This window comes from Nicotiana tabacum, chromosome 9 (genome assembly GCF_000715075.1).
Source record: "Nicotiana tabacum cultivar K326 chromosome 9, ASM71507v2, whole genome shotgun sequence".
Taxonomy (NCBI): Eukaryota; Viridiplantae; Streptophyta; class Magnoliopsida; order Solanales; family Solanaceae; genus Nicotiana; species Nicotiana tabacum.
Window position 1 is genome coordinate 3,210,091 of NC_134088.1, and position 26,191 is coordinate 3,236,281.

Consider the following 26,191-nt stretch of genomic DNA (forward strand, 5'->3'; position numbering starts at 1 on the left):
AAAAAAAAAAAAAAATCAAATTAAGCTAGAAAAAGCTTGGACCAAAACAAAGCAAAGAGAAAAAATGGCAATCCTCATTACACCATTTTCATACTCACCACAAGCTTCTTCTCTTTACCTTAGCTCCAAATTACACAACACCAACATCTCTAGTACTTATGGCTATAACAGTAGTACTCCTCTTCGTTCTTTTGTTATTTGTTCTTCTCAACAACTTTCCCAACAAAACCAACAAATTTCTCCACCAACCCCACAGCCAATCTTGATTGATAAATCTATTTTAAGTATATCTGAAGCTAAGTCTGAAAATGAATTATGGGCTGCTTCTTGTCTTCGTGTTAGAACTTTCTATGATTTCCAGCATGATACTCTCAACACAGAAGTGAGTTGCTCTTGGTCCACTTTTTTTTTTTTTCTCCTGTAGCTGAATTTAGTTATTTATTGTTAGTATATATAGACATAGTTTGTTGAATTTTATTGTGATTGGTGTAAGAATTTATGGATATAGTGCAATATTGTTCATGGTGGTGGCAACGGTGGCGGAGGTGGAGGGGAAGGAAATTTTAGTGGCGGAAAAAAAACCCAGAAGGGAGGGGTAAAATGGGTTTGGGGCACTGAGGTGTGGCATCGACCTAATCAAATGTCATAGTCACGTAGGATTGTATGTCTACTTTGAATAAACTTAACGGAGGAGTAGTATATTTGAACCAATAGTATTACGGCATGAATATATTTGGATCCAAAGTATAACGAGGGGTATATTTAAACATTTTCTCGCAGTAAATAGTTATATCTCTTTTTACCTTCGTCCAAGAAAAAAAGGTGGATTTTTATATTTAGTTTTCTCTGATGTTAGTAAAATTTGGAATTTATTGTAATTTATGTGACAACAACAACAACGACCCAGTAAAATATCACTACTGGGGTCTGGGGGAGTAGTGTGTACGCAGTTTTTATCCCTACCCCGAGGAGTAGAGAGGCTGTTTCTGATATACCCTCGGCTACAGCCAGAGCTTGTGAATTTATCTTGCCAAGAATATAAAAAATCAACCTTTATGTTTAGTATTATAATTTATTCTCTTTTTTTTTCTTCATCCAAAAAAGAAAAGTTCCTTTTTTGAATTTAAATTATATATTAATATATTTGAGTTTTATTGTAATTGATGTGAACAGATTATTGGGTTTCTCTTTTTTTAAATCCAAGAATTCCTATTTGTCTATTTTTTGTGTGTGGCAATGTTAGTTCCAGTTAAAGAAAAATGTTATCTTTGTTTGACTAGCATGTTGTAGTGTGTCTTTTTTGACAACTAAGATAAGGTGGTTTTCATCCTTTACAAGTTATGTTCTAAATTTTTTGATCTTTTGAATATAGAGCTGATGCTATTAAAGTAAAATACTGATTGTTATATCCTCTTTATCAAGTTCTATTAGGATCATACAAAGTACCTGACTGAACGTGAGTTTGAAGCATTGACGGAACGTATCGCTGGGAAAAGAGTCGGCTTTGGAAGAGTTTCTTGCGTCAATGCTACCCTTCCATTTTCAAAAGTCTCAAATGTTGCATATGATTTGAGTACTTCTTGTAAAGTAAGAATCTTTACATTTTGGTTTCTTCAATTCTTCCTGTTTTAACCTTTTTAGGAAAGTACTTTGATTGCTTATAGAAACTAGTGTATGAAACTAGTCCTTCGATGAGGCTTCTTTTTTCCTTACAAAGAAAATGACGCGTTATTTCCCAGAAAAGGAAAACAAGATTAAGTGAATAATCACCAGGAGGATATAAGAAGCTATTCACTTTAAACTTGAATGTTTCAATTGTAAGTGGTTCATCTTGTAAGTTTTCTCGTAAATCTTGAACTCTTTTCCACTCCAGTGTTTACACTATTTAAGTAGAGAACTGTTCTTGTTCTTGAAAAGATACTGTAGCTTACAAGAAATCCAACTTAAGATAAAACAGATGTTGATATTATCCTCCACTAATGATAGTCTTGATACGCTCAATGGTACGTAATGGTGTCGTTGGCTGGGAATCCAGGTATTTTGAAGCTTTAAGGTGGTTACTCTCTAGACTCATAGTGGATGGAGAGGTGGAGTTGTCGCCAAGGCCCTAAGGGATTTGGTATGATGCGAAGAGTTGTGAGATCCAACAGTTATTGTGCTGAGATGTAGAACTGAGATTGCTAGTTATTGCCCGATCAACAAGGTCTAATGGCACTTGATCGCAGGAACAATCTTGAATATGTGAGTTTCACATAGCCGGTCCCAAGCCCAGACTAAGGACCGGGTCTTGCTTGGTTGATAGCCAGCATGAACAATAGTCAAATTATGATGAATCTAAACAATCAATTCGTCCGGACATTTGAAATGAAATGGGTTCAAATGGATTGTAATGAATGTTTTGAGGATTCCTATAGCATATTCATCTAGTTTCGGATTGAGGCATAGTTCTTTGTTTGATTGATTGTTGAAACGAGTATTAGAGATAACCAGATATTAGTAGGACTCGTCTATCTTAAGGTCTGGATATTATTACCTCACTCTTCGTCATTTTAGTTTTCAGGTTCATCAATCATGTCGCACTTAGATCATTCCAGTTCTTATTCACTAAATCTTGGGAATAAATCTTTGGATTCACAGGCGTACTAATCTACCATACATTGTTGCCTGCATCTGTATTAAGAGTCGAGTCCAATCGTACTTTATTCGTTGTTATTTAATTTTTTCAAGTTTCCATTATTTGCAGTTTTCTCAAGATAATGTGGAACTAGTTGTCGTTGGGACACTGGATATTAACCAGTGCATCAGACTTCCTGATGAAATCACAGGAATGAAACCAAAGGTATCATCATATTGTACGTAAATGTGTCGTGTTGTCTGCATTTATAGTACTTGTTGATCTTTGCAAGGACTCTTTGTATAAGTTATCTTATCGTTCTACTGCATCCAAACAGGGAATTGGAGCTGATTTTGCTAGGGGGTACGTGAGTAATGTATGCGTTGCTAAAGAAATGCAAAGAAATGGCCTGGGCTGTGCTCTTATTTCTAAAGCAAAGATGGTTGCTAAAGACATGGGTATTTACTCTTGCTTTAAATATCACTATGCTTTATCATTTATGTGTGTGTGTGTGTTGAGGAGGAAAGTATTATGTTGTTTGCACTATACGTCTTATTTTTTGGTTATTAATATACATGGAAGGGGTAAATGGCAAACCCCTCTCCACCCAAGGCGGATTAACTTTAAAAAAAAGGTCCAATATGAAGTGTCCGATAGTGCAAGACTGCAAGTGCTCAATTTTGATGAGGAAGAGGAGCCTTGGAGCAATGGTAAAGTTATCTCCGTGGGACGTATAGGTTATGGGTTCTAGCCGTGGAATCAACCACTAATACTTAGATGACTGCCTATATCACACCCCCTTGGGGTGCGGCCCTTCCCTGAATCCTTCGTAAACGCGGGATGCTTTGTGCACTAAGCTGTCCTTTTGCTCAATTTTGATGAACAGATCTTAGCTATTGTTAATTGGACCTGAGTTTGTATGGTCATATTATTATGCAAGAAAAAATTGTTTTCTCTAGCAGTTTTTGAGCTCCTAACAGGTCTATCTAGAGAGATAGTGCAGCATTTTGCTGCATGCACTATTTCTTGAATACTAAATGCGAAGAACTAAATCCCTCATATTCTTCTAATTGCTTCTTTCTTTCCTTTGTGCTTATGCTTTACTGAGCCGAGGATCTATTGGAAATAGCCTCTCTATCTGCACAAGGTAGGGGTAAGGTTTGCGTACACACTACCCTTCGCAGACTCTACCGTGTGGGATTATACTGGGTATGCTAATGTTGTTGTTGGTTCTTTCTTTCCTTTAGATTCACACGAAAGTAGTATGCTTTTGTCGTATTACAGTAAATGCCATCGCTGTTTTATTAATTACATAGTGAAATTATCTACTTTAGTTGATTAAAAACATTACTTGCCTGCGATCTTTTTTCAGGAATAAGTGATTTATACGTCCATGTTGCCATTGACAATGAGCCGGCGAAGAAGTTGTACATGAAATGTGGCTTTGTATACGAGAACGAAGAACCTGCATGGCAAGCAAGGTTCTTAGATCGACCTCGAAGGCTTCTTTTGTGGACAGATCTCTCCAGCTCTTAAGGTCTTTCCATGTAGAATATACACAAAATTCTCATTTCTACCCTCAATATCGGGTCATTCTATAGCATTGTTATACCTTCCCTATTCATCGTGTGTTGGTTATCTGTCAGCAACAGTTTAGCTTACGATGTGCTTGGAATCCCTCGTCCAAAAACGTCCGAAAGAATCAAAAGCTAGAGGAGTTTGTGGGGAAGGGGATTGTGCCATGTGTTAGAAAGTACCTATAATTGTATCATTTCTTGTAGATTTTATTGCAAGTAATTTCTTCACGGGTTCGAGCTGGAAACACCCTCGTGCAGAAATGCAGGGTAAGTCTGCGTACGATAAACCCTTGTGGTCCAGTTGCATCAGGCGATCCTTTTTTTAATTTCTCCATGTATCATTTGTGTCCATCTTTTTACATATCATATTGAAAATGTAAGATGTTTTACTTGTTTCCTGTATACATACTATAAATATGCAACAACTAAATTGACTATAGATTTAGCATCTTGCATATTTTATTGTTTCAAGCAATGGTCCTTTTGATAAAATGAAGCTAACTATTTCTTCAGTGTCTAACAAAGTCCTTTGAGAAGAAATGATCTATTATAACTAGTTATAACTTTCTATAGAACAAATTAACCTTACAAAAATTTCATGTATTTTGTTTATTCATTTCTTGTGTTATATAACTTATAGTTTACCAACCTCATGTGAAAAGAGTCAGATAATTAAAGGAGCACTTAGCATACATGCGATATATGATAATACGTGAGTACTTTTTGGGTAACATGAAGTGAAATATAATTTTACGAAAATCCCCCACTTTAAAAAGTGATTCTGATAATAACTAATAAGAGATTAACCAGAGATTACTTAATCGATCAGAAATAATACATGAGCAATTTCAAGATAACACATAGACGATCTATGATTTCATAAGGATCTCCCACTTTATAAAAATTCGATCCTAGTAATAACTAATAAGTTATCAACCAGAGATCATTTAGGCGAATATGAATAATACTTGGGCGATCTATAATTTCACAAGAAAAGATCTTGATAATAATTAATAAGCAGCGATCAACCCGAGATCACTTAGGCTATTATAGATAATATATTGGCAGTTTTTAGGTAACACATAGGCGATCTATTATTTTAAGAGGATTTTTCATTTTATAAAAAAAGGATCGTGGTAATAACTAACAAGCGATCAACCGTAGATAATACACATGGATGATTTTTAGGCAATACATAGGCGATTTATACAATCATGAGGATCTTCCACCTAATAATAATAATAATAATAATAATAATAATAATAATAATTTATAAGCGATCAATCGGAGATTACTTAAGCGATATAGATGATACATGGACGATTATTTGGTAACACATAGGTGATCTGTGGTTTCACGAGAATCTCCCACTTTGTAAAACCGATCCTAGTATTAACGAAAAAGCAATCAACCGGAAATCACTTAGGCAATCATATATAATACATGGATGATTACAGGTAACACATAGACAATCTATGATTTTACTAAAATTTCCCACTTTATAAAAAATATTCTGGTAATAACCAATAAGCATAACATAAAGTTGAAGAGGAAAAAAAAAATATTGGAGTATAACTTTTTGGTTTCCCACCCGATGTCTGACACCCGCACTAAAGCCCGACTATATCCGAATTCGCACCGCGTAGGATTCCATTCGAGGGAAGCGTTCCTTACAAAAGATTTTTCATACTTAGAGCTTGAACGTAGATCTCATTAAGTGAATAGTAGCCCATCGGCTGCAACACACCCAAAAGTTCCACCTTCTCTATTGAGTTTGTAAAAATAACAGCTTTTTAAAAATAGCACCTAAAAATTCTCTTGTTTTTCTTCTAAGCTGACACCAGAAATCCAATTAAAATCTTCTTTTTAATAAACTGCCCAAATCTCCCTCCTCTTTTAACAAAATCTTGAAATTCAACGATCCCAATTTTCACTATGAAACAGAGAAAAAATCTCAATATTTCACCCAATATTACCAACATCAATGTTTCAAAACCTTATAAAAACAACAAATTCACACACCCTTTATTAAAAAAAGTTTTTACCCTCTGTTTATGTTTTAGATTTATAAATGCTTTATTGGTTCAAACATATTTCAATCCAGATGAACACTGGCAAGCCCTTGAAGTTGCACATCAAATCACATTTGGGTTTGTGTTCTTTTTCCCAATTCTTTGTGTTTCTTGAATTTATTTTTTATTTAAATTTTAACCATTTTTTAGATGAAATTTTTGCAGATATGGACATTTGACGTGGGAATGGGAAAAGGGTATAAGGAGTTATTTCCATCCAGTAATATTTGCTGTGTTGTATAAAGTTCTTTCCTTTTTTCATCTTGACAAACCTTGGTTCATGGTAATTATTTTACTATTTTTTGGGTTCTTTTAATTTTATGGAGTTTATTATTGTGAATTAAATCTGAAAGATTGAATTTTTATTGTTCAGCTCTGAAAGAATTAACTTTTATTATTGTTTTTTTGGTTGGCTCTTAATATGACAAAATAAATGGATATAGACACACACACTCACACTCACACTCACATAGAGTTACAAATTCTAACTGTTTTCTATATGTCTTTAGTTTATAAGTTCATTTTGTAGAGTGGAATTGATAACAAAGCTGATACTATAGTGCAGAAGCTCTCCCATTTATGAAACTAGAAATTTTAGGGTGTCAATGGAGATGTTGAGATTGGTTATTGATATTTTACTCTTTTCAAGTCCTGGAAGGGAGCCTTGGCGTAACTGGTAAAGTTGCTGCCATGTGACCAGGAGGTCACCGGTCCAAGCCGTGGAAACAGCCTCTTGCAGAAATAGACCCTTGTGGTCCGGCCCTTTCCCGGACCCCGCACATTAGCGGATCTAGACTTTGAAGTTTATGGGTTCCTATAACGATCTCAAGTTATCAATTGGGTTTACAATCAAATATTTATAGATATTTTAATGAATTTTTTAATACATATAAAAGGACTGTGCAAAAGCTATTGGGTTCCCGGGAACCCACACATTACCCTCTAGATTTGCCACTGCGCGCATAGCGGGAGCTTAGTGCACCGGACTGCCCGTTTACTCTGTTCAGTTCTACTTGTCCTACTTTCTATTTAGGTTATCCAAATTTTTTGTTCTACTCTCTTGAAAAGGAAACATTTTCCGTACATTATTCTATACTTTATGTAATATTGTACTATCGTAAAGACGCCATTAGACACTTTCACTGAATTTAAGTTCCTCTCCACCTTTGTCAATATTCTCCAGAGTACATTTTGTAGACAGCTGAACTCTGTTAACTGAGTACCCATTTCCCTTATTTGAATTGCAAGATGGTGCAATTAAAAGTAAGATATAGTATATGCTGCTTTTTGATCGGCGATTTTAGCTCTTTGCTTTTTGCACATTTTGTTTGATGATTGATAATTGCTTATATGAGTCAGACGTTCTTCCTGCAATGCTTAACAAAATCTCCTTTCTTTTCAGATAAGGAGTCCACGACTGCTGCAGTCAACATTTTCAGCTATTGGGGACCTCTATTTGTTTAAGCTGTCTCAAGAGTTATTTGGTGACCGTGTTGCGAAATTCTCGGTATCCTTTTCGTTTGTAACACATATCATCTTCTTGATCCTGCTTTTTGTTATCTTGTGTATTTTTTTTTAACTCAAAGATCCACAAATGCTCTTGCTTTTATAGGTGTTTCATAGTTTACTTGCTGATGCTTCGGTCCAATATTTTTGACACTGAAGTACTTAACGATCTGCAGCTTTTTGCCCAGTTGACAAACTGGTTCATGTTTTTCTGTATCACGCGTACTTTATCCAATAGTCTGGAGACTGTTCTTACCGTTGTGAGCCTGTACTACTGGCCTTGCATTAGACCATCTGCTAGCAAAATTTCTCGGGAGTCTAGAAAATGGGCTTTAGCTGTAGCTGCACTAGCATGTGCAATCCGACCTACAAGTGCCATTACATGGATTTATATCGGTGTCCTAGAGTTGTATGTTGCACGTGAGAAGCTGAAATTTGTTTTTCTTGAGGTGATTCCTATTGGGTAAGTGTCATTTCTTCTAAGAACTATGTCATCCCATCATTAAAATATGTAATATCTATTTTTAAACTTCAACTTGTTCTTTATGATTAATATTAATATTTGTGTTTGCGGTTGATCTATTGCTCTTTGTACTGTAAAATTACATACTGACAAAATCTTTTGCCTCTTCTAACACATGAAATCAGGACATTAATTCTAGGACTTACTTTTCTGGTGGATCGCTGGATGTATGGCACTTGGGTCCTTGTGCCTTTGAACTTTCTGAAGTTCAATTTTCTCTCTTCTGGTGGAGACTATTATGGAACTCACGTGTGGCATTGGTACTTCACTCAGGGTTTTACAGTTATGATCTTCACATTCTTACCATTTTCACTTGCTGGCATTTTCAAGTCTGAGCAGTGGAAGCTAGCTGGTCTAGTCGCTTGGTGTTTGGCAATTTACAGCTTGTTGGGTCACAAAGAGTTCAGGTACTTGTTCAAATTATATCTTTGCATTCGATAATGTCATAGGCATAGTTGATCGAATAAGTGTTTGTCGTTTTCTGAACGGTCCAACACACAGGTTTGTCCTCCCTGTGCTTCCAATAGCTTTGATGTTCTCTGGATACTGGTTGGCAACGATTGGAGAACGTGATAAGTCTAATGGCCGAGGTAAAAGATCTCCAAGCACTCACGACAGGAGCTCAGGGAAATTGCAACTGGCCATCCTGTTCCTAGTAGTTAGCAATATTCCGATGGCATTTTACATGAGTATGGTTCATCAGGTATGCCAAAGTTCCGACATTTTTTCTCACCTACGTCAAAAGTAAGAATTTTCTTTTAAGCTTGAATGTCTGTAGTTTGTTTCTTTTTCTTTTGTTTGCACTATGGCATCAGAAAATTCCTATTTCCATGATTTTGTTTTTTCATATCTGTAACCTCTTGCTTAAACAGAGAGGGACAGAGGATGCAATGAACTACCTCTCTGTAGAGGCGAACAACGGGACAGTGAAAAGTATCCTTTTCTTGACGCCCTGCCACGCGACACCTTACTACTCAACTCTTCACCGTAACCTTCCTATGCGTTTCTTGGATTGCACACCAAGGTATGTACTCTAGATTGCCAATTTACTCTGGATATCTCTGGTGATCCTCTTTTGTTTTGGTTAACCGAAGTTGAACTTTTCTTTATGCCAATCGTTTCTACAGTGAAGAGAAGGGAGCTCTAGACGAGTCTGACCAGTTCCTGCTGAATCCAGCTGGTTTCGCAACAGAATTTGCTAAGAATTGGTCTATACCTAGTCACATTGTGCTATTTGACTCACAGGAAAAACTACTAAAGGACTTTCTAGCTTTGCATAATTTCCAAGAGGTTGCTTTTCTTTCATCTCATTCTGCTTCTAAACAGTTTATATTTTCTTTTTTCTTTCATTTAAGCATTTTTGTGTGATTGTCTGATTGACAGATAAAAAGGTTTTTCCATGCGCACTTCAAGGTGGATCGAGAACTTCAGGCATCTGTTGCTGTGTATGCATTGAAAGGCCAGTGATTCTGTCCTTGATGAGCAAAATAGAATCTACAAGTTGGTGTTTAAATTTTCTCTAACTATTCTAGGTGTAAATGGTTTCTAGTATCATTTGCCTTCTGGTTTATATTTCCATTATTTTTTTCTTTTGTTCCTGGAGGGATGGCCTTGAGTTTCTGCTATTTAGCGGAAACTTAGAAAATTTTGTAGACGTGGTTTGGTTACTTAAGTTTTGTAAGAAAAGCTAAAGGAAATATATGGAAAGAAGAAAAAAAAACATTATTTTTGACTCAGTGACTTTTCTTGCTTCAGTGTCCACTTTTTAATTCCCACTAGTACGTATATGGCTATATCTATTCATATGTCTGACTGTGTATGATGCATCAAGATATGATGTTTTTAATGTGTGGTCCGATGCATAGATGTGAGTACATCAGTTCATGTGAACTATGGCGGCTACAACTTCCTCTTCGGTTTAGTTTGTTCGTGTTCTTTTCTTTCTCTATTTCAGCAAATGGGACTCAGCTTTAGTCTGGAAACATTACTTTCTCTCCGTTCTGCTTAGTTTGTCCACTGATTGCCTTATTTCAACCATGTTCATTGGTATTGCCCTCCTCTATTATTCCATACTCCGTTCAAAACGATTTCCAACAGAGACAAGTGACATTTTGATAACTCATCACGAGGATTTCAATGCACTTCAGAATCGGTTCTGAATAAAGAACCATATTAAACTTGTCTTTTCCTTGGTAGGATGCTTCCTATTTAGCCAATGTTGTCTGCTGAATCTTCCCATACCAGTACTATTTGTGTTTGTCCTGTAGTCTATTATTGTTAGATTTCAATTACTACATGCTGTTCTTTTCGCTTCGTTTTCTTATTATCTTGTTGTTGTTACTGCTATTTACTACTGCTTTCTTTTCATCTTCCCTTGAGCCGAGGATCTATCGAAAACAATCTCTCTAACTTCAAGATAGGGGTAAGGTCTGCGTACACACTACCCTTCCCAGACCCCACTTGTGGGACTATACTGGATTTTTTTGTGGTTGTTGTCGCTGTCTACATAATGTCTCTCACGCTATTATTGGTTCCATTCTGGTCAGATATTCTTTAATTGATGTTGAACATGAAAGACCAGCACTGTGATTCATCAAAAAGAGTGCCATAGCTTAGACTTTGAACATCTGTTTTTGACCGTATTTCCAGAGAGGGTGCAGTTTTAGGTGTTGCTTATGAGACTGAAATGTCTTCTCCACATTATTACTTGGGGAGCTTTAGGAGTTTAGGTACATAATTGGAAGCAGAAGAATTAATTCATCAAGTAAAAAGATTATGGTCGAAGAAAAACATGAAGCAAATAATATAATTAACCAACACGTAACTAGTCCAAAAACAAAACCCGAATATGTAGCTATTAACAGATCAGACAACTTAGAAGCTAGAATGCTATATAACCTATAATTACACAACAAAACTCGTACAACGAATGTGCTGATGCCATAAATCTTTATTAAGTTTAGCTTTTGTAAAATTGAAGCTCGTATTTTGGAAATGAAGTAGAGAGCGTCAGCATTTGGTTAATAGCCATTGACCACATTCTGTATCGCTGGTGATCATCCATCATGTCGAGCTTGATGATTCCCCTGTTTGTTGTTAGCACAATAAGATAGCAACTATCTGTTTCTGCTCCGTTAGAATCCTTATACAGCTCGACATGTAGGTCTAATACAACACCTACAATCGGAAGTGCAGTTGTTCATAAATTTGTAAATTAGCATAATAGAAAGCATTGCGTTCAGATATATAATGCGAGAAGTGCAAGAAATGCTGAGGTGAAGAAACAGTATCGCATACAAAGACATACTTTCCTTTTGTCTTGAGAAGGCCTTCAACATAGTTGCCTTTGTTGTTCTTAGGATAACCTGTAACATGAGTAAGGAATTTAGGTTTGTATTGGAACCTAAGTTACTCGGACTCTTCACTTTCGGTGCCGCATCCATGTCGACACGATGTGGGTGTGGGATTCGTAGTGGATCTAGTCAACCAGTTTTGCGTATTTTGACTAAAATCGACGGAGAAATTTGGAACAGAATTACAGATACAATGATTTCTGAAATCTAAACAAAAGCTAGGGTGAAATTAAAGAAATGGAATAGAGAAATTTCTATATCAATCTCTTACATTTTATCTCCTTCTCAATCCTCCTCTTGATCAATATTTTCTCCTTTTCGGAATGCTTTGTAAGTTTTCCACATGATGTTTCATAATTTTGACGTATTTTTATAACTCTATTTTTAGATGTTTGAACTGTTTTTAGCCGAATCCCCACATCCGTATTCTTACCTGGATCCGTGCCCCCGAATTTTAAAATTTAGATCATAAAGGATCCGACCTCTAGATCTGCACCCATATTGACACCCATACCCGAGGCCGAGCAACTCAGATTGGAACACATGGTATTGAGATGTTGTCTGTGACCTCACTCTTCCTTTTTTTGGGTTATCATTGAAATAAAACAGAGAAGAGAATGCTGCTTTAGTTTTGCCTTTCGAAATCGCTGTCATTTTCCTTGATATTAAGACGCTGCTATGTTATTGGAGCAAACTTATGTTGTAGGTAGGTAACAAGTGAATATCAGCTGAAGAGATATAAGGATTTCAGTTATGTTCACACCTTGGCTTCACCATTTAAGATAATAGACACCGACCTTAGCTTGGATCTTCCTGTTCAATGTAGCAAAACACAAAAGAAGCATCAGTTGATTATCCAACAAAATATTCAAAGAATAACTCTTGCATCTGAATCTGGAAATACGGTATATTGATCCCTCTCTTAATGCTCATCTGCAACAATTTTCTGTTCAAACTCCTGACAGCATTTGTGGTAAATATTAATTATAGAGAAATAGACATACCATCTGATTTCTCGATATAGAGCTCTGCCCCCTTGGAGAGAATTGATATGCACTTCTCATAGTTAAAGTTGTAGTCGTTGCTATCAATTGGGAGAACTGGTGTGCTTCCATTTATAATATTCTTGAAGCCAGCTCTTGCTTTGAGTGTTTCTGCTCCTCTGAGTGCTGAGACAGTAGCGGTGCAAGTAGAAAAAGGCGAGTTTTAGTTGCATTTTTTTTATGTTTAGATATTGGTACGTTAGGTTTTGTAACAGCTTAGTTGGTATGCACATTATATTTATGCACACTATGTATTTTAAGAGGTGGAGAGAAGCCATTACAGGTCGTAGCTGCAGCTGTAAGGGTCAGAATGTCGCTAGCATTTGTGCCACTCATAGCTGAGCCAATGACACCGGTAAGTTGGTCCCTCTTTGCACCCATAGCTTCTGCCACTTTTGCACATTGTGCTGCAACCAATGCAGCTGCGGACGCCACAGCCGACTCCTTGGTACCTCCTGATTCATCACGGTTCATGTTTTCAGCAGCGATGGCGGCTAAGGCAGCTGCAACACCTGCCACTGATATCGCTGCATGTACTTCAGCCTTCTGTAGTCTCTTCTCTTCTTTCCTTCTCTGCTTAATTTCTTTGATCCATTTCTTGATTGACACATTCTTTAATGGCCCTATTTTCCATGGCATCTGCATGAAACAAGCTCTCCTCACTTAGTTTATTTTCACCATCACTACTAAAAATAGGAATTAGCGACGGACAAATTCTATAGCTTAGCGACGGATTATCGACAATTTATCAAGAAATTCTGTTAGCTACGAGCGATTTAGCGACAGATTAGTGACGGAGTATTTTGCTAATTCCGGCTTTTTTGCAGTGCATGTTGCTTAAATCCAAAAGCTTTTGATAATTGAATGTTTCTGCACTTACCCATTTTTTCTGGAAATAGCTGTTGTAATTCAACTCTGGATGCATTGCTTGCTGCATCCATATCCACGACTAACGAACAAATGAAAGCATGTCATGAGCCTTCTCGAAAGAATCTGAGGTGATAATGCACATATTTTGTATTCTATTTCTTACCTTGACATCGTTGGATTTCCATGGCGGTATTGACTTATCTGTATCATCCATCTTCATACTCTTCTCCATCTTCTGTGATCACCAGCATGATATATTAATGCTAACTATGAACCTCAATGTTTTGTAGTAATTGTGTCATGTTAAACATGATTTGCGAGTTGTTAACTTAGATTACACTGGGTTTGTTGTTATTGTTGTTGTTGTTGTTGTTGTTGTTGTTGTTGTTGTCGAGTTATTAACTTACCGGAAGAGGAGGTTTGTTGTCAATGATTGAATTCTTGATCGAGCTTTCGTGGAGAATGAGAGCTTGATCTTGCATCTCTGGCTGGAAAGCTTGAACTGCAAAGCTGCACCAAGCGCGCGAAAGGAAGTCCATTGTCTCAGGATGTGCTTGTGAAATTGTTGGATTTGAATCAAGATCCATCTTTTTAAGATTGAAAGTTGTTCTAAAGTTGTAAGGTGAGTTTGATAGAATGCTAAATTCAGTTAGAGATATAAATAGGCAGATATTGAAAGCTAAAAAGTGTCAAAATCACATCTTATTCTGAGCTATTTTGTTGGTTATCATCATAGGGTCCATATAACATCTATAAAGTGTCAATTCATAGCTTTATTATGAATACAAAGCCAGCCTTCATGAATCATTAGCTTTGCTTGCTTACCCCCTTTAACAACAATCCACCCTCTTCTTTAATATAACATTTTTTTTTAAAAAGTTTATTTTGGTATCTAATTCCTAAAATGCATGTGTGAATATGAAAAAAGGGCCGCCCAGTGCACTAAGCTCTTGTTATGTGCGGGTTCCGGAGAAGGGCCGGACCACAAAGGCTGTTCTTGGAAAAAAGCTATGTACTTTTCTATTTTGATAATGATGGTGTTCGGGATAGTTTGCCGTATCTCAACTATTCCACTATGCACCTGATGTCTCCCACCAACACAGGTTACCAAATAATTCTTTCTACCAAAGCTTAAGCAATCTTTTCATATATGTAGTATCATCATTACTCTCGTATTTTCTTATACACAGATCTCTATTACTACCGGTTGTCTTATTATCATGCTGTTACTGTTTTGTTACTACATTTTACATGGCTTCTCCATTGATGTATTTCTTTTCATTATGTTGTGACTATGCTTTTTCTGAGTCGAGGGTTTCTCGGAAACAACCTATCTACCTTCACAAGGTAACATAAGATCTGCGTATACACTACCCTCCCTAGACCTCACTTGTGAGATTACACTCGAATTTTTGTTATTATACCAAAGCTTAGGCAGAACGAAAGAAACTATATAGCATTTTTTGTCCCATAGTTTTTCACCCGTTTAATTGACCGTTAGACCACACTCCTGGATGCGCCCGACTTCTTTGTGTCCTCTCAGTAAAGGCCTCCCAAGTATTTGAAGAAATGCTAAAGAATTGCCTCGATGAGATGTAACAGATAGAAAGATTATAAAAAGCTAACCCCTCTTAATATTTAATTGATATAATCATATTTATAGAATAAAAGGGACCCAAAAGGTGTTTTCCAAATCAATAGATGTTCTTTTGAAAATGCCCTAAATTTTCCATTGAGGATCAACACATGCTAACCACTATAGAAGCATGAAAGCTTGTTAGGATAATGAATGTACAAAAGATAAACATTAGGCCCCTTATGTTTTTATTACTTTAAATTTGTACCATAAGTTCAAGCTAAGATCAATAACTTTCAAGATGGCAAAATACCTAGCAGGATCACAAGAAAGAGCTGTCTTAGGGCCACTTTTATTACCTACTGCAAAAAATCTGGAAAATACATTTGCATTTTTCTATTCTGGAATTACATTATTGGAATGTTGTGTTAATGCAATTATATGTTAAGGAATGTTTTTTTGGTTTAAATTCTAGGAGTGTACAGGACCGGGGTAGTTCAGTTTTTATCAAAACCAAACGAAATCAGCTATATCAATTTGGATTAGTTCAGTTTTGTTGGTTTTTTTGATTTTTTTGATTTTTTTGTTACATGAATATTATTTTAATCTTACTTTGTTAAATTTTTTATAAGTAAATATATATTTTGTAAACATTAAAATAATTGACAAACATATGATCTGTTAACATATTCTTATGGGAGAATTTTCTTAGTGATAGTTATTTTTTGAGTCGTCTAATTCGTTGGTGTACACTTTCAAGGTTAACTACATTTAATAAATTAAACATAAAAATTAATATGATACCTATATAATTATATGTTTGATTTAATTTTAAATTATTGAAATACCACTTCAAATTCGAAAAAGATATAAAAATTTAATAGATCTTGACATATGAATATGGAAGAACAAAGAGATTGACGCATTTCACTAACACTTGATAAGAAAGTGATCATACAATCCATTATTTAAAGTTAATAAAAATATAGCACTTTATATTTAACAAATATTACATCTAAGAGAATAGCAAATATTTCTAAATATTTTTTAAAGAAAATTCTATGAAAAGTCTTAAAAGTATATATAAAAATTATATATCTATATGTCGGTATAGTACGAATTTTTTCACTCAATACCAAACCTAATCAGATTTTTTAATCAGTTTGATTTGACTTTTCAGTTTGGTGTGGTTTTCTGGTTCGATTTGTACACCCCTAGGTTTAACCATTCGGTATAAGTGGTGTATGGAGCATGTCAGCTAGGAGTTTAACCGAACCTAACAATTCACAATATATATATATATATATATATATATATATATATATATATATATATATATATATATATAAAAGTATAAATGTGAAAAATTATGAAAACTTAAAAATATATTAGATTTTGAACTCATAATTTCAGAAGTATAATGATTTCAGTAGTATTAACCTAAAGGTAGAAACCAACAAGTTAGAATTCTAAGTCTGCCTTTTTATTACAAAAACACATACCCAGCATAATTCTATAAATGGGGTCTGAGGAGGATAATGTGTATGTACACCTTATCTTTACCGTAGAAAGATAGAGAGATTGTTTCCGATAGACCCTCGGCTCATAAATAGTGAAAACGAAGTAATAAACAGACAATAGCAACAACAAAATAATGAAAAACAAACGGCCCAATGTGCATCAACAATGATCTAGGATATTCAATTAAACATTATTTTGTCGAAAACTTATATTATGTATATATTAAATTTAACTCTATACGAATATTCCCGAACATCTTTAACGAAATTCCTAACTTCCACCATTGCTTTATCTATAGCTAGTAATTTCTTTACAAGATCGTAGCCACATTTTAATCTTTTCATATTGCTCCATCCTTTTTTTTTCAGATTGAAACAAGTTTATTTTCTATTAATCCCTCAAATGAAAGAAGTAGTAGCCGCCCACCTCGTGTGTAGGATTAGTGAGAGCTACTATTAATCATGTTCTAAAACATTATAACCAAGGGTGCGTAGGACCAACTTTGGCTTAAAAATTGTACATTATATGTGTATTGTTTGGGCAACCTTTATGTTATTACAATAGATTATTCAAGAAGAAGACTTTTAAAGAACACGATTAGCTTTTTAGATCATAAAGAAGATTTATACATTCCTTTTAAAATTGTAATGGGGTTACACTATGCCTTTTTCAAAATAATGGATTTAAGTTTTTTTTTTATCCTGTAAAGGTCAATCCGATGTACAAAGTATCCCACGTTGATGCAGGTTCGATGAAGGGTTACACCATATTCAGGGGCAGAGCCACAGTGTTGGTTGCGGGTTCGGCAGAACCCAATAGTTTTTGTTCAAATCTTGTATTTGTATTTTAAAATTTTAATATAATGAATATTTATAAATTATTAATTTGGAACCCAATAACTTAAAATAATTATAATCTCGAACCCATAAGGTCCAAATCTTAGCTCCGCCTCTGACCACATTGGGGTGTAATTTAGGGCAGTGCAGCTAAGGGCAGAGCTAGCATAGCACTTACGGGTTCGGCCGAACCCAGTAACTTTGGTCCAAAACCTGTATTTATGTTAAAAAATTTATTGAATATGTATAAATTGTTAATTTCGAACCCAGTAACATAAACGAACTAGAATCCCGAAACCACAAGCTTCAAATTCTGGCTCCGCCTCTGAGTGCAACCTACCCTGACGCAAACATCAACGGTTGATTTCACGGTTCGAACCACTAACATATAGATCATACCGAAATAACTTTATCGTTGCTCTAGGTTTCCTTTTATCGTGTGATATTTAGAATTGCTTAAAGAATATTTGGGATTTGTTGGGTTTAAAGTGTGATGATTAGAGCTCATGTGACAGAAAGAGTATACATTAGCTATCTAATGCTAATATATGTGATTAAGAGGTCCACATAGTGAACAAATAAATCATGTTTGTAGCCATGCATGAATGTTCCCTCTTATCGACAATCTTTTTGTCTTCCATTACTAATGTACATAAATAAGCAAGAAATTTTGATGATTAATTAAGATTAAGAGAAGAAATCTTTTTCTTTAAGAATTATTACTTTCAAGTACGATTAGCACAAAGTCACAAAGCAAGGATTAAATCTAAGCAAAGATTAAGATTTAAGATATCTCTATATATGAAGAAGCTTCTATAAATTTCTTCAATGATTACTTCTAGTTATTATTTCAATATATTTTTTTAAAAGGAAAATTGTAAAGATGGAGTAGTTATAAAGTAAAAAATCCTAAATAGTATTAATGGAATGAACTTTTAATCATAGAATTCAAGATTAGGATGCACGTAAAGCCTTAATTAGCAAAACCCCATTAGGTCAAATATACACATTAATAAATGAATTTCATGTCTACAATGAGTTTAAATTTAATATTTAGATAATTCATCAATTTTAATATATAATAGAACGTCTAACAACATATTAACAGTTATATGTCTTGATAACCTAAGTTGGGTATCAAACCGGAACTATATTTTGAGAACTAAATTGTGAGCTGCGACAAAGATCAAGCTTGAAGAATGACATTAACCGCGCAGTAATTGAATCGGTTAAGATCAAATCTGTTTGTTGAAGTGCTTTTTTGATTAGTCAAGACATCTGTATAGGGTAAATTATATTATACTAAGTGGATGCTTAAGAGAGTTACACGTGGAACTTAAGGCGGAGGATAGTTAAAACCGAAGGCAATTGTTACGTTTGTCACAGGAAGAATGATACTTGTAAAGATGCAATAAATACCCTTCGCCGGTAGCATTTAATGAAGAATATTCCACAGTATTTAGTGTGCTGCTCGTTACAGAGAATTTGTCATTTATGCTCACCGTTACACCTTCTTCAATGACCCTCATGATTGACATTAAAGAAGGGCATGATCCTAGGACCTTGTTCCCTATGTGTAACTATAAATAGTGAGCTCTGTTATCATTATAAGGGACACGACTTTTCTGGCAAACTTAAATTATAATCAATTCAAAGCTTTATACAATTTTATCTTCTTATTCCTTGATTTCATTACTGTTGTATCCCGAAGCTCTACTCCCAGAATTACTATTTTCGCGATTTTATATTCGCTTCAAGGCTAAGTATAGCGTATTTCTTCAATTATTTTATTATTTCAGGATCGAATTAATTCAAATTGTCTAGAAACTACGTATAAATTCAATTGTAACATTTTACGGGTAAATAGTTTGGCGCCCACCATGGGGCCTAGACAATCGTGTAATTAAGTTGATCCTTACCTCTTTTACTAACGTGTTTTGATTATTTGTCTTAGCAAAAATCACAAACAATGGCAGACAATGGTGTTAACAACACGCACAATCTCGAGGCTCAAGGAGACCAGCCTCATCACGAGGATTCAGTCAGTGACACCCACAATAAGGAGAACTATGCCTCACCGGTCCACGACAGACGGTACCCACGACATGTTCGGGGGGCTAATCCCGATGATGCTGAAGAGGAGCATGTTGTTGATGCAGTAAGGGGCCTACAAGAGCAACAAGCGATCATTCTAGGCTAGCTCATACAGTAGGATAGGGTTATGATGGAGTTAAAATAGGCATTTGTCACGCCCCAAACCTGGGGAAGCGTCGCTGGCACCCGGTGCCGTATTGGCCGAAATGATATGATGGGATACCCTAAAAAACTTGATGATGATATATACGTGCATACCTATGTATTACATGACACTCGTACGCATATGCATGACACTAAAAATATTTCATAATTTACAAATCTATCCAGATATACAGGTTGAGTCCTTTACTCAATGTTTCTTTTATATCCTTTATATACTTATTTCATGCCTTACATACTCAGTACATTATTCGTACTGACGTCTCTTTTGCCTGGGGACGCTGCGTTTCATGCCCGAAAGTGTAGACAATCAGTTTGACGAGCCCTCATAGTAGATGAGAATGACATTCAGTAAAAGGATCAGTTAGATTCCATCTCATTTGGAGTGCAGCTGAGTCTATGAGTCATCGTATCAGAATTTTACTACATACTTATAGGTCAGCCGGTACCCTATCCCATTTGATGTCAAATAATCTTAGAGGCTTTGTAGACACAGGGTTATTATGTATAGTATGTCAGAGGCCTTGACGTCCCATATGTATTCATATTTTATGAACGATAGTTTATTGATATAACATTTGCCCACTTACAATTGTACATTACGAGTTGTGGCCATGTTGGCCCATGATAATTACAGAAAAGAAAGAGTTACATAGTGGTTCGCTCGGGCCAGTATGGCACCAGGTGCCAGCCACACCTCCCCAGGTTTGGGGCGTGACAGCATTATCGGGGGCTTCCAATAATGCGAATAGACGAGGCCTAGTTCCTTCCCGTCCTCCTTCAAATCAAGCAACACAGAGGGTCGACAACAACACCCTGAGGGGCGAGGTTGGCTCCGATGGGGCTGGAGAGAGCGGATTCGGCCCCAACAACGAGAACAGTTCGTTCAAGAGCGAACTATTATGGTTTATGAGGGAAGTGAATGCCAGCATGGACCAAATTCCGGTGCAACATCGGTGCTGAAAGGACCAGACTCAAAGAAATATACTCAGGTACAGTACAATCTAAGTGTGGCACCAAAATTAATCCCGAAGCGATTTAAAATGCCCGACGTGCCGAAGCGATTTAAAAGCATTCCATAAATTCCTTTGAGATGCTCGCGGACTCTTTTATTAAGGCTCATGTCAGGGCCAGAAAGGTGCAGGCCAGAAAGGCCGATATATTCAGAATTGTACAAGGAGAATCCGAGTTGCTGCGGGAGTTTGTCACCCGATTCTAAAAGGAGAGGATGTTGCTCCCGGTTGTCCTGGATGAATGGGCGGCTAAAGAATTCACCAAGGGTCTGAATTAGAGAAGTTCAGACGCTTCCCGGAAACTGAAGGAAAGCTTGCTTGAATTCCAAGTGACAACTTGGGCGGATGTCCAAACCGGTACGAGCCAAAGTTAAGGATCGAAGATAATCAGGTTGGCTTCCCGTCATCGGCAAAAGGACGGGAGAAGAATAAAGAAAAATCAAAAGACGATTTTGACACAGATAGACGATCTTCGAGGGGGCAATTTTTGCCCTATGAACAGACTGAAGGACGTGGTAGAGGCTTCCGGTCAGCAGACAGGTTCGTTACCAACATAAGAACTGATCATGGTCGGAACAACATATATTTGCAGGACAAAGAAGCGTCAGGTACGCGGGATCCTTCCTAACCCAGTCTATCAGAATACATTTTCAATGTCACTATAGTGGAGTTGGTATCATCTGTGAGAAACATCAAAGCAGCGCAGTTCCCGAAGCCGATGAGATCCGATCCCAGCTAGAGAAATCCCAACTTCTAGTGTGAATACCACGGGATAAATGACCACCGGATTGGGGAGTGCCGACATCTGCGGAAAGAGGTGGTGATACTATTGAAGAATGGGCATATTAGAGAATCCTTATGTGAACGGGCCAAGAAAAACTACAGTCGCAGCTGTGATAATGCGAAACCTTCGAAAGCAGGATAAGATCCCCTACGCTCGGTGATCAACATGATCTTTGGGGGGAACAAGATCAACGAGGTCACCTCCTCGGCACAAAAAAGACAAATGTATCAATAAACCATAGCAAGAGACTACGGAAGTTGCCGAAGATGATATCACTTTCACGGAGGAGGGCGCAGACGGATTGTTGCTATCGCACAACGACACCTTGGTAATTTATTTAAATGTACTAGATTTTAAAATCAAACGTTTTAGTGGATCCAGAGAGTTCGGCCAGTATCATACAATGGAGGGTATTGGAGCACGCTAAACTCACTGGAAGCATCATTCATTCGATAAAACTCCTCGCCGGATTCAACCTCGCAAGCGTGACGACCTGAGGAGAGATCTTACTGTTCACGAACGCCAAATGAGTGATGAAGATGACTCTTTTTAAAGTGGTGGATGGTGATATGGGATATAATATCATCCTAGGAAGACCATGGTTGCACGAGTTGAGAGCCGTACCATTAACGTATCATCAACTGCTGAAATTCCCAACACCCGAAGAAATCAAACAGATAAGGGGTGAACCAACCGGCGGCAAGAGAGATGAATGCGATCCCGGTTTCCAATAGCAAAGAGAAGGAGCATGCGGCATAGCAACTACAGGAACCGGTGCCCGCTCCTGAATAAAATGAAGTTAGCCAGGGGGAAGAAGCGCCAGAATTTTATTAGGTGCCGAGATATTTCCATGTACCAGAAGAGACGGTTGAAACAAAATTCATAGCGGAAGAGCTCGAGCAAGTTTCTTTGTTTGAAAAGTTCTTAGAAAGGAAATTCCACTTGGGGACAAGACTGCACCCCGATCTCAAGTCTGGCTTTATTGAATTTCTTAAATATAATGCCGGTTGTTTTGCATGGTCGAATGCGGACATGACAAGTATCCTAACGGAAGTGGCCATGCACAAGCTAAGCTTGGATCCCAACATCCCTTCGGTAAGACAAAAGAAACACCCTATTGCGGAGGCTAGGACTAAATTTGTTAAAGAAGAGGTAACTCACCTACTTGAGATCGGTTCTATCCAAGAGGTAAAGTATCCAGACTGGCTAGCTATTGTAGTAGTAGTTCCGAAGAAGAACAATAAATTTCGCATGTGTGTAGATTATAAGGACTTGAATAAGGCGTGCCCAAAAGACTCGTTCCCATTGACAAACATCGATCGGATGATTGATGCGACGGTCAGGCATGAGTTAATGAGTTTCCTCGATGCTTATTCCGGGTAATTGGCCTTGGCTCTCATAATCATCGCTCGGAAGACGAGGCCTTACTTCCAATGTCATCTGATAGTTGTGGTGACCACCTTTCCCCTGCGGAACATCCTTTACAAACCCAAACTCTTGTGTAGATTGGCCGAATGGGCCGTCGAAATGAGTGAGTGTGACATAGAATATAAACCAAGGACTGCTATTAAGTCACAAGTTTTGGCCGACTTTGTGGCCGATTTCAGCCTGAGATTGCTACCTATAGAAACTAAAGAGGTAGTAATGATGTCAGAATCGACATCAATAGTTTGGACCTTATTTACGAATGGAGCCTCTAACTCCAATGTAAAGGAGTCCGGGCTCGACATTGTATTAACCACACCTTCGAGAGAAACCCTAAGGCAAGTCATCAGAACGATCCCTTTAACTAACAATGAAGCAGAGTGTGAGGCTTTGATTGCAGGACTCGAACTGGCCCGGGGACTAGATTCCAAGGTCATAAAAATCAAGTGCGATTTCCAGCTGGTGGTAAATCAGGTCTATGGGATCTTCAAAACCAAAGAGGAGGGCATACTACCATACGTAGTGAAGGTCCATGCTCTGCTGGCTCAATTTTGGGAGTGGTCGATTACTCATATCGCGAGGGAAGAAAATGCAGAAGTGGATGCATTGTTTAACCTCGGTTCATTAATGAAAATGAAGGGATCAGATTCTGGGATAGTAGTATAACTCATACACTCGACCCTGGATGCAGATAGCTACTATGAGGTAAATATGACTAATTTGGTCCGGGACTGGAGGAATGAGATTGTCGATTATCTCGAGCACGGGAAGTTGCCCGAAGATTCCAAGGCATCACGGTATAGCTTCAAAGGATGCCAACTATACAGGAAATCTTTCCAAGGCCTGCTGGCCTGATGTTTGGGAGCGTCCGAAGCTAATTACGTTATGCAAGAAGTCCACGAAGGAATATGCGGAAACCATTCGGGCGTAGATTCTTTAGTGCTAAAACCAGTAAGGGCAGGATATTACTGGCCCCAAATGAAACAAGATGCCAAAGCTTTCATGCAAAAATGCGATAAGTGCCAATGCTATACACCGCTGGTACATTAACCAGCAAAACCACTACACTCAGTTTTGTCTCCATGCCCATTCATGAAGTTAGGAAGGGACATCGTCAAACTACTGTCGCGGGCCCCCGGTAAGGTAATGTTTCTTTTAATTTTAACTAGCTATTTTTCTAAGTGGGTTGAAATAAGTCCTTATTAGAAGATCGACGAGCGTGAAATGGTGGATTTCTTGTGGGTAAACGTAATCTATAGGTTTGGAATACCAAAAGAGATAACATACAATAATGGGCCACAATTTATTGGCGCAAAGATCACAAAGTTCCTTGAAGATTTGAAAGTAAAGAGAATCACATATTCACCATATCATCCAAGAGCAAATGGTCAAGTGGAATCAACGAACAAAATGATTATACAAAATCAGAAGAAAAAGTTAGAAACGGTTAAAAGTAAATGCTTCGAGGAACTACCTGGAGTGTTATGGGCGTACCGAAAGACGGCCAAATCGAGCACGGGGGAAACTCTTTTTTCCCTTGTGTACGGAGCAGAAGCCTTAATCTCGGTGGAAGTAGGAGAGCCTACCTTAAGATATTTCCAGGCAAGCGAAGAGACGAACAACGAAGCTACTTGGAGTTACTCGATGAACGCAGAGACTTGGCACATATAAGAATGGTAGACCAGAAGAAGAGAATGGAGAGATATTATAATCAAAGAGCCAACCTCCGTTATTTTAAAGTGGGAAACTTGGTTATAAGGAAAGTAACTCAAAACACCTGGGAACTCAACGCAGGAAAGCTAGGTCCAACCTGGGAAGGCCCTTACCAGGTTTCAGCTATCACCGGGAAAGGTTCATACGAGTTGGAGAATCAGGATGGAGAAAAATTGCCAAGCAACTAGAATGTGATACACTTCAAAAGATATTATTGCTGACAAACTTTGCATTTACTGAAAGTATGTGCTGCATTCTTTTTTCTTTCATCCTGTTTTTTTCCCAATTGGATTTTTCCAGCAAGGTTTTTAACGAGGCAGCAAGGGAAAACATACTATGAAGAAAGTTTCAATGGCAACAATATGTTATGCTAAGTGGCAGCTTAAGAGAGTGACACATGGAGTCTAAGGCGGGGGATAGTTAAAACTGAAGGCAATAGTACTGTTTGTCACCGGAAAGAATAACACTCGTAAAGATGCATTAAATACCCTCCGTCGGGTAGCATTTAATGGAGAATATTCCACAATATTTAGAGCTATACACGTTACAGAGAATTTGTAATTTATGCTCACCGTCATACCTTCTTCAATGGCCTCATAATTGACATTAAATAAGGACATGATCCTAGGACCTTGTTCTCTAGATGCAGCTATAAATAGTGAGCTTTGTTATCATTGTAAAAGATAAGACTTTTCTGGCAAACTTACACTAAATCGATTCAAAGCTTTATATAATATTATCTTATTATTCCTTGATTTCTATTTACCTCGAAAAATAAAAGTAACAATTAAATATGATTTGTGGTTTTAAAGATATGTGATTTATTCCAATACTACTGAATATACAAGTAATATTAGGTTTAAGTAAGAAAAATTGATGAATCAAACCAGTGTTGCTAGAGCAATAAGGACCTCGAGGTGAGCTAAGAGCAATGAAGTATGAATAATAAAGTAAAAAAATAAAGTTGAAGAACACTTGTTGAGCTCGGTAAACAAGAAAAGAAGAGTAGAATATTCTATTGCAGTGAATAATGTGTCTTACAAATGATTGGGGTCCCCTTTATATAGGAGGAGAAAACCCCAATATAGTACATTTTCTAATTGTGGTAAAGAATTCTATTGGTACAGGTGTATAACAACCTAGTATGGACCTGTACCATTTCGTTCTTATCCTTTAATTTTTACCCCGATTCACGTGTTCTTGAGAAATTCTCGCTCTTTCTTGAGTGGCTTCGAGGTTGTACTGCCCCTCGATATAGGTTGTGCCAGGCCTCCGATCTACTCCCTCGAGGTGCGTGTCCTTCAGCGAGGTCCGACCCCCGCTTCGACTTGCCCGGACTCAGACTCATGATCCAATTTAAGACTTCGAAATCGGGCTCCTTGATTTTGACTGTATACAGATAGTCCCTGCGTTTCTTAGAATGAAATGATAAGAAACAATTTGGATTCCCTAAGTCACTTATAATGGCACCACTCTTATGACATAAGCGTTGAAATGATCGAAGTGTCC

The 26,191-nt window shown here is 37.2% G+C and overlaps 3 protein-coding genes across 5 annotated transcripts; 2 read left to right on the top strand and 1 right to left on the bottom strand.

The window, feature by feature from the left end:
* On the top strand, positions 1 to 4,628 carry LOC107802269 (GCN5-related N-acetyltransferase 7, chloroplastic). Of its 2 annotated transcripts, none has more exons than XR_012694693.1 (5): positions 1 to 382; positions 1,432 to 1,587; positions 2,744 to 2,839; positions 2,952 to 3,823; positions 3,987 to 4,125. XR_012694693.1 is itself a non-coding variant. In XM_016625734.2 (5 exons), exons 1-5 carry the CDS (start codon positions 65 to 67, stop codon positions 4,148 to 4,150), a joined length of 855 nt encoding a protein of 284 aa, XP_016481220.1. In that variant the 5' UTR covers positions 6 to 64; the 3' UTR covers positions 4,151 to 4,628. The 2 variants fall into 2 exon arrangements, 1 of the variants encoding a protein (XP_016481220.1); XM_016625734.2 differs by having other exon boundaries at positions 6 to 382; positions 2,952 to 3,072; positions 3,987 to 4,628.
* Positions 4,629 to 5,894: 1,266 nt separating this feature from the next.
* LOC107802270 (mannosyltransferase APTG1) lies at positions 5,895 to 10,028 on the top strand. The gene is made up of 9 exons (XM_016625735.2): positions 5,895 to 6,341; positions 6,429 to 6,546; positions 7,666 to 7,770; positions 7,946 to 8,232; positions 8,418 to 8,699; positions 8,794 to 8,995; positions 9,165 to 9,316; positions 9,420 to 9,582; positions 9,676 to 10,028. Exons 1-9 carry the CDS (start codon positions 6,127 to 6,129, stop codon positions 9,757 to 9,759), a joined length of 1,608 nt encoding a protein of 535 aa, XP_016481221.2. The 5' UTR covers positions 5,895 to 6,126; the 3' UTR covers positions 9,760 to 10,028.
* A 1,056-nt stretch (positions 10,029 to 11,084) lies between these two features.
* On the bottom strand, positions 11,085 to 14,335 carry LOC107802267 (VAN3-binding protein-like). Of its 2 annotated transcripts, none has more exons than XM_016625730.2 (8): positions 13,966 to 14,335; positions 13,722 to 13,790; positions 13,569 to 13,637; positions 12,970 to 13,327; positions 12,650 to 12,814; positions 12,409 to 12,458; positions 11,600 to 11,657; positions 11,085 to 11,469 (listed from the first exon to the last, which is right to left on the bottom strand). In XM_016625730.2, the coding sequence occupies exons 1-8, from the start codon at positions 14,143 to 14,145 to the stop codon at positions 11,252 to 11,254; spliced, it is 1,167 nt and encodes a 388-aa protein (XP_016481216.1). In that variant the 5' UTR covers positions 14,146 to 14,335; the 3' UTR covers positions 11,085 to 11,251. The 2 variants fall into 2 exon arrangements, with proteins under 2 accessions (XP_016481216.1, XP_016481215.1); XM_016625729.2 differs by having other exon boundaries at positions 13,722 to 13,793; positions 13,966 to 14,309.
* Positions 14,336 to 26,191: the final 11,856 nt, after the last annotated feature.

Bases quoted from the DNA above. Each gene is read 5' to 3' on its own strand.
- LOC107802270 (XM_016625735.2), top strand. From the start codon at position 6,127: ATGAAACAGAGAAAAAATCTCAATATTTCACCCAATATTACCAACATC. The intron at 6,547-7,665 runs GTAATTATTTTA...CTTTCTTTTCAG, and splicing joins TTGACAAACCTTGGTTCATG to ATAAGGAGTCCACGACTGCT. The intron at 7,771-7,945 runs GTATCCTTTTCG...AACGATCTGCAG, and splicing joins ACCGTGTTGCGAAATTCTCG to CTTTTTGCCCAGTTGACAAA.
- LOC107802267 (XM_016625729.2), bottom strand. From the start codon at position 14,145: ATGGATCTTGATTCAAATCCAACAATTTCACAAGCACATCCTGAGACA. The intron at 13,638-13,721 runs GTAAGAAATAGA...TTTGTTCGTTAG, and splicing joins GGAAATCCAACGATGTCAAG to TCGTGGATATGGATGCAGCA. The intron at 13,328-13,568 runs GTAAGTGCAGAA...TGTTTCATGCAG, and splicing joins GCTATTTCCAGAAAAAATGG to ATGCCATGGAAAATAGGGCC.
- LOC107802269 (XM_016625734.2), top strand. From the start codon at position 65: ATGGCAATCCTCATTACACCATTTTCATACTCACCACAAGCTTCTTCT. The intron at 383-1,431 runs GTGAGTTGCTCT...AAGTTCTATTAG, and splicing joins ATGATACTCTCAACACAGAA to GATCATACAAAGTACCTGAC. The intron at 1,588-2,743 runs GTAAGAATCTTT...CATTATTTGCAG, and splicing joins ATTTGAGTACTTCTTGTAAA to TTTTCTCAAGATAATGTGGA.